The sequence below is a fragment of the Atta colombica genome, unplaced genomic scaffold (assembly GCF_001594045.1).
Source record: "Atta colombica isolate Treedump-2 unplaced genomic scaffold, Acol1.0 scaffold135, whole genome shotgun sequence".
Lineage (NCBI taxonomy): Eukaryota > Metazoa > Arthropoda > Insecta > Hymenoptera > Formicidae > Atta > Atta colombica.
The window spans coordinates 1,363,486-1,368,144 of record NW_017259223.1 but is presented as its reverse complement, the minus strand read 5'-3'; the positions used below and the strand labels follow the sequence as shown (position 1 = coordinate 1,368,144).

The following is a 4,659-nucleotide window of genomic DNA, read 5'->3' as shown; positions in this document are numbered from 1 at the left end:
AAATATACGTTATGTATATATATATAATTATGTATAATTACGTATGATCGTTTATATATGTATACAAAATTTTTTATAAGAAACCAGGTCGATTTAAATAAAAATGACAGATCTTGCACTTCCATGAAATTGACATCCGACCTTTACAATTCAGGTTTTAAAAAGAATATTTCTTGTAGAATTTTGCCTGTAGTAATCATTTCGTAGTTCAAAAATAATTTGTAGTTAAAAAATAAGAATATATTTCTGATTTTTAAAAAACAGATAGGATTTTTTTCATCTATAACTCAAATGACACTAGATTTATATATGAAATTGTTTGTAGTTGTTTGTAGTAACAACATTTTTGTAATTAAAAAAATAAGAATGCTATCGATTTAAAAAAGACAGGTACGACATTTTTCTCAGCTATAACTCAAATAGCATCAGTTATATATATGAAATCATTTATAATTGTTTGTAGTGATTTTTCGGTTGTTTGTAATTGCACCATTTAATTAAAGTTACAACAAATTTACAAAAAACAAATTACTGTGTCAATTTAATTCTGTCAATTTTTGAGATATCTAAAAAATTGACAGAATTAATTTATTTGTTTATTGTAAAATAGTTTGTAATTTTTGAATGATTCAATTACAAACGATTCTAAAGAAGATGCCGCAAGCGAATTAGAGATATCTCAGAAATTGGTTACTGGTTATTGATAATTTATTTATAAGTTTGTTATAACTTTTAAAACGATTTCATATACATATATATGTATAACTGCAGGTGCTATTTGAGTTGTAGCTAAGAAAAATGTCGTACCTATCTTTTTGCATTTTTATTTTTTAACTACAAGTAAAGTGCTACTACAAACAACTACAAACGATTTCATATATAAATCTAGTGCTGTTTGAGTTGTAGATGAAAAAATTTCTTACTTCTAATTTTCTGTTTTTTAAAAATCGAGATCATTCTTTCTTTTAAACTACAAACGAAATAATGATTACTACAGGGTGCGTCACCAAAATCCAGTTTCAATTTAAATTTTCCGCTATATTGTGCCTCCGCCAGAGGTTGTTGTTGACGTTCGAAAAAGTCTGATGCTTCTATTAAATAGTCGTATTCTCAAAATGGCCACTATGTTGAAATCAAGTGCGGAGTATAATCGAAGAGCCGCGATCATCGAAGACCTTCGCGCTGGCAATTGATGGGCACTCAGCAACGGAAATAATTCGGTTCTTTGAATACCCGAGATCAACCGTTTATGACGTGGCACAATATACGGCTTTAGAACAGTCCAACGAAAGTTCCAGTATGCTAGCGAGAAAGAATGCGAGGATCCTCGCAGTCGTTGAAAGAGCTGATTTCGGAGGGCATCGTTGCGAAAATTAGCGTCGATTGTTGGTATAAGCGAGCCAACAATGCGTCGAAGAGGATCTTCGATACATATCATACATATTAAAGATATGACAGATGCTCTTTGAGGCTGCCAGGACAAGCCGAGTTGCTCGTCTCGGCTCCCATTCTGGCCTCCAAACAGCTCAGGTTTAAATCCCTTGAATTACTACGTATGGAGCGTAGTTGAAAGGGTCACAAACAAGTCTCGGCATCTCAATGTGATGTTATTAAGGACTGCTATTGAGGCAGCATTCGTTGTCGTGGATAGCGCTATATTACAGCGTGCATGCGAACTTGAGACTGAGAAGCCATCATTCAAATTAATGAGAGGGGGATATATTGAATAATTGTGCTCAAGGATACCCTAAGTGCCACGTAAAAAGATTTTTTGTAATATTTAATGTTTCATTAAAAACATTTTGTTTTTAATAAAAAAATTGTTAATAAAAAAATTCGATTTGTTCGGATTTTGGTAATATATCTACAGGCAAAATTCTACAAGAAATACTCTTTGAAACCTGAATTGGAAATCCATAGTCAAATGTGGACACAGATGACTATGGTTTTGTAATTAAGATTTAATCGAATTTGCTGCCAATTTGCGCACAAATTGCTAACATTTTGCTATCAGGATAATTAAACTATTGATTTTGAATTTTTATTTTACTACGACTAGATCATCAATTTATATTTTTATTTATTAATTAGCTTACTTTAATTGGCTTTTAAATGTAATTAGACTAAAAATATTTGCATGTTGATCGAATAATATGTTTTAACTTAAAAAACTTTAATTCTTTATTTTCTCTCTTCCTTATGATATTCTCACTTGTAAATGTATCTAGGTCTTTCTTCTTCTGCGAGTTTTACGGCATTACCACCGACATTCGCCACAGACATCATAAAGTCTCGTCTCGCTTGTTGCAAGTCCTCCAACTTGTCCTGCACTGCGACCGCTTCAGCAGCTTCTTGCTCATCGAGAGTCTCACTACCAAACAATGTCCGTAATTAATAAGTCATTGCAATTATTAATCTGATAAATAAACAAATTTAAAAAATTCTTTGGAATTATTTATTATGAACAAAGAAATTCCCAATATTCGTCATGAAATAGTTCTGGATTCATTAAGTTTACTGTAATATTCCTATTAGAAGATTCAGAAGTTTTTAATACATAATCCGATTTACATGTTGAAATACAATATAATCTTTTTTTTTTCATATTTTCTTTGTGTTAAAGACAAAAAGGAGGAAAGGAGATTCGCAATTTTCCAACTTTCATCTCGCAGGAATGAATCTTTTTAGATTTATTCATCTGTTTTTCATCGGGATAATTTCACCTGATCACTTGAATTGAACGATTCGCTATGTCAGATACCGCCGCTTCAACGCTGACCGAAGGTGGTTGAGGGATGCTGACGATAGTGGTCCGAGTCTCGTCCACCGAGTTCGGTGGTATCACAATGCTATCAATTGGGCCCTCGCCTACTGGCTCGGCTTGGATCACCTGGGCATTCATGGATCTCGCTAATTCCCTGGTTCTCTCGGGGATAGCCGGGGGTTCCGGTATTCTCTCTGGCGTCACTCGTCTCTCTGGCGTCACTCGTCTCTCTGGCGTCACTCGTCTCTCTGGCGTCACTCGTCTTTCTAGTCTTCTCGCTGGTCTAGGAGGCGAAATCGGCGGAGATACTGTCGGGGCAGCTCTAATAGGTCGTCGCCTCTCTCTACCTAATCTAGAGTGTAAAAATTGTAAAATAAAATGCATTTTTTAAGATGCATTTTAGGAAAAACGGTACCATAATGTACCTAAACGGTACGCATACAAGTATAGTGTTGATACGTTGTATTATAATATCATGCACATTTTTTGTGTATTGCTACAGTTACGCCGTAGCAGTACAGTAAGGGGCTCCGCATAATAAAAGGAATAGGGAACAAAGAATAAGAATTTCAACTTATCAGAAACTATGTATTCCATAATGATTTCTGATAAGTTGAAATTCTTATTCCCTGTTCTCTGTTCCATATTCCTTTTATTATGCGGAGTCCTTAAATTCGATAGTGGTATTTTGTGTGGATATCGTGGGATATCGCACGCTTGGTTATCTGAATAATAAAACTACAAAATTAATTAATTTTGATAACATGCGTACCTAAAGCGTATATTATATTTGATACGGTATGGCGTATCAAAAATATAATGTACCGGTACTGTAAGCTTTAAATACGCACATATGTGACAGATACAGTACCGGCACACATAGTACCTTGTACATACACTCACCGTACCAACACCGTAGAGATATTTTGCTAACTGGGTTTTATTGATTAAACTTGGATAATATCATTAAAATTACAGTTTTAAATAAAAATCGAATATTATTAATTAAGTTTTAAACATATATGTATATGTCTACAAAGCTAATAAATATATAATAAATTATGAAATAAATACCGTATGTGAATAGTTTATTACTCTTAATCATTTAAATTTTAATAGGCACGCGAATTTTCATAAGCATCGATCTTTAATAGTATTTCATCGGTGGTACGTTAAAGAAACTGAGAAAATTTTGATCGAAAAATTTATAAACGGCAAGTGGAAGCGCAGCATTATTGAAAATGTACTTTACGTGCCATCTCTTCGAAAGAATCTTTTCTCAGTGGGTGTGTGCACATTAAAAGGCTATAAAGTGCAATTCAAAAGACAAAGTGTAATTGTGTTTGTAAATGATAAAGCGGTTGCAAAATAGGATAATGATAATTTATCGGAAGTTCTTTCGAACAGTAAAATCAATTCAAGTTAATTCAAGCAGAATCAATCTTTGGTCGCAAACTTAAAAATGTAGCATTTAGATTATATAAATCAAGGCTTTATTTGCCAGATGGCTAAAAATGATTATATGCGAAGACTCAAACTCAAAGATAAAAATTATTCTTTCTGTGAAACCTGTCAATTGGGCAAGTCGCCATTCGCGAAATGTGATTTGTCAAGATAATCTTGGAAAACGGGTGAATTAACTATTAGATGTGAAAAATAACGTTTTGACAACGAAATTTTATGTTACGTGCCATTTCATTATTATGTGCTTAGTTGTAAAAATGTGATTTTTTTAAAGTAATAAATAATTATTGGAGAAAACTAAACAATATTAAGAATCTTTATTTTAGACTGCATATGTAATATATGTAATATAAGTATAAGAAACACAATCAATACCAGAAATTTAAAATGCCTATTAGCCAACCATTAAAATGCCAGTCGAAGCTGGATTT

General features: G+C 32.9%; 1 protein-coding gene across 1 annotated transcript in view; it reads right to left on the bottom strand.

Moving 5' to 3' along the window:
• LOC108684455 (titin-like) overlaps positions 1-4,659 on the bottom strand; it is a 10,266-nt gene that overhangs the window by 3,021 nt on the left and 2,586 nt on the right. The window contains exons 3-5 of the mRNA XM_018188774.1: positions 3,023-3,116; positions 2,724-2,956; positions 2,213-2,371 (exon numbers count right to left, since the gene is read on the bottom strand). Coding sequence (XP_018044263.1) covers positions 2,213-2,371; positions 2,724-2,956; positions 3,023-3,116 — 486 coding nt within the window. The remainder of the gene's footprint in view (positions 1-2,212; positions 2,372-2,723; positions 2,957-3,022; positions 3,117-4,659) is intronic.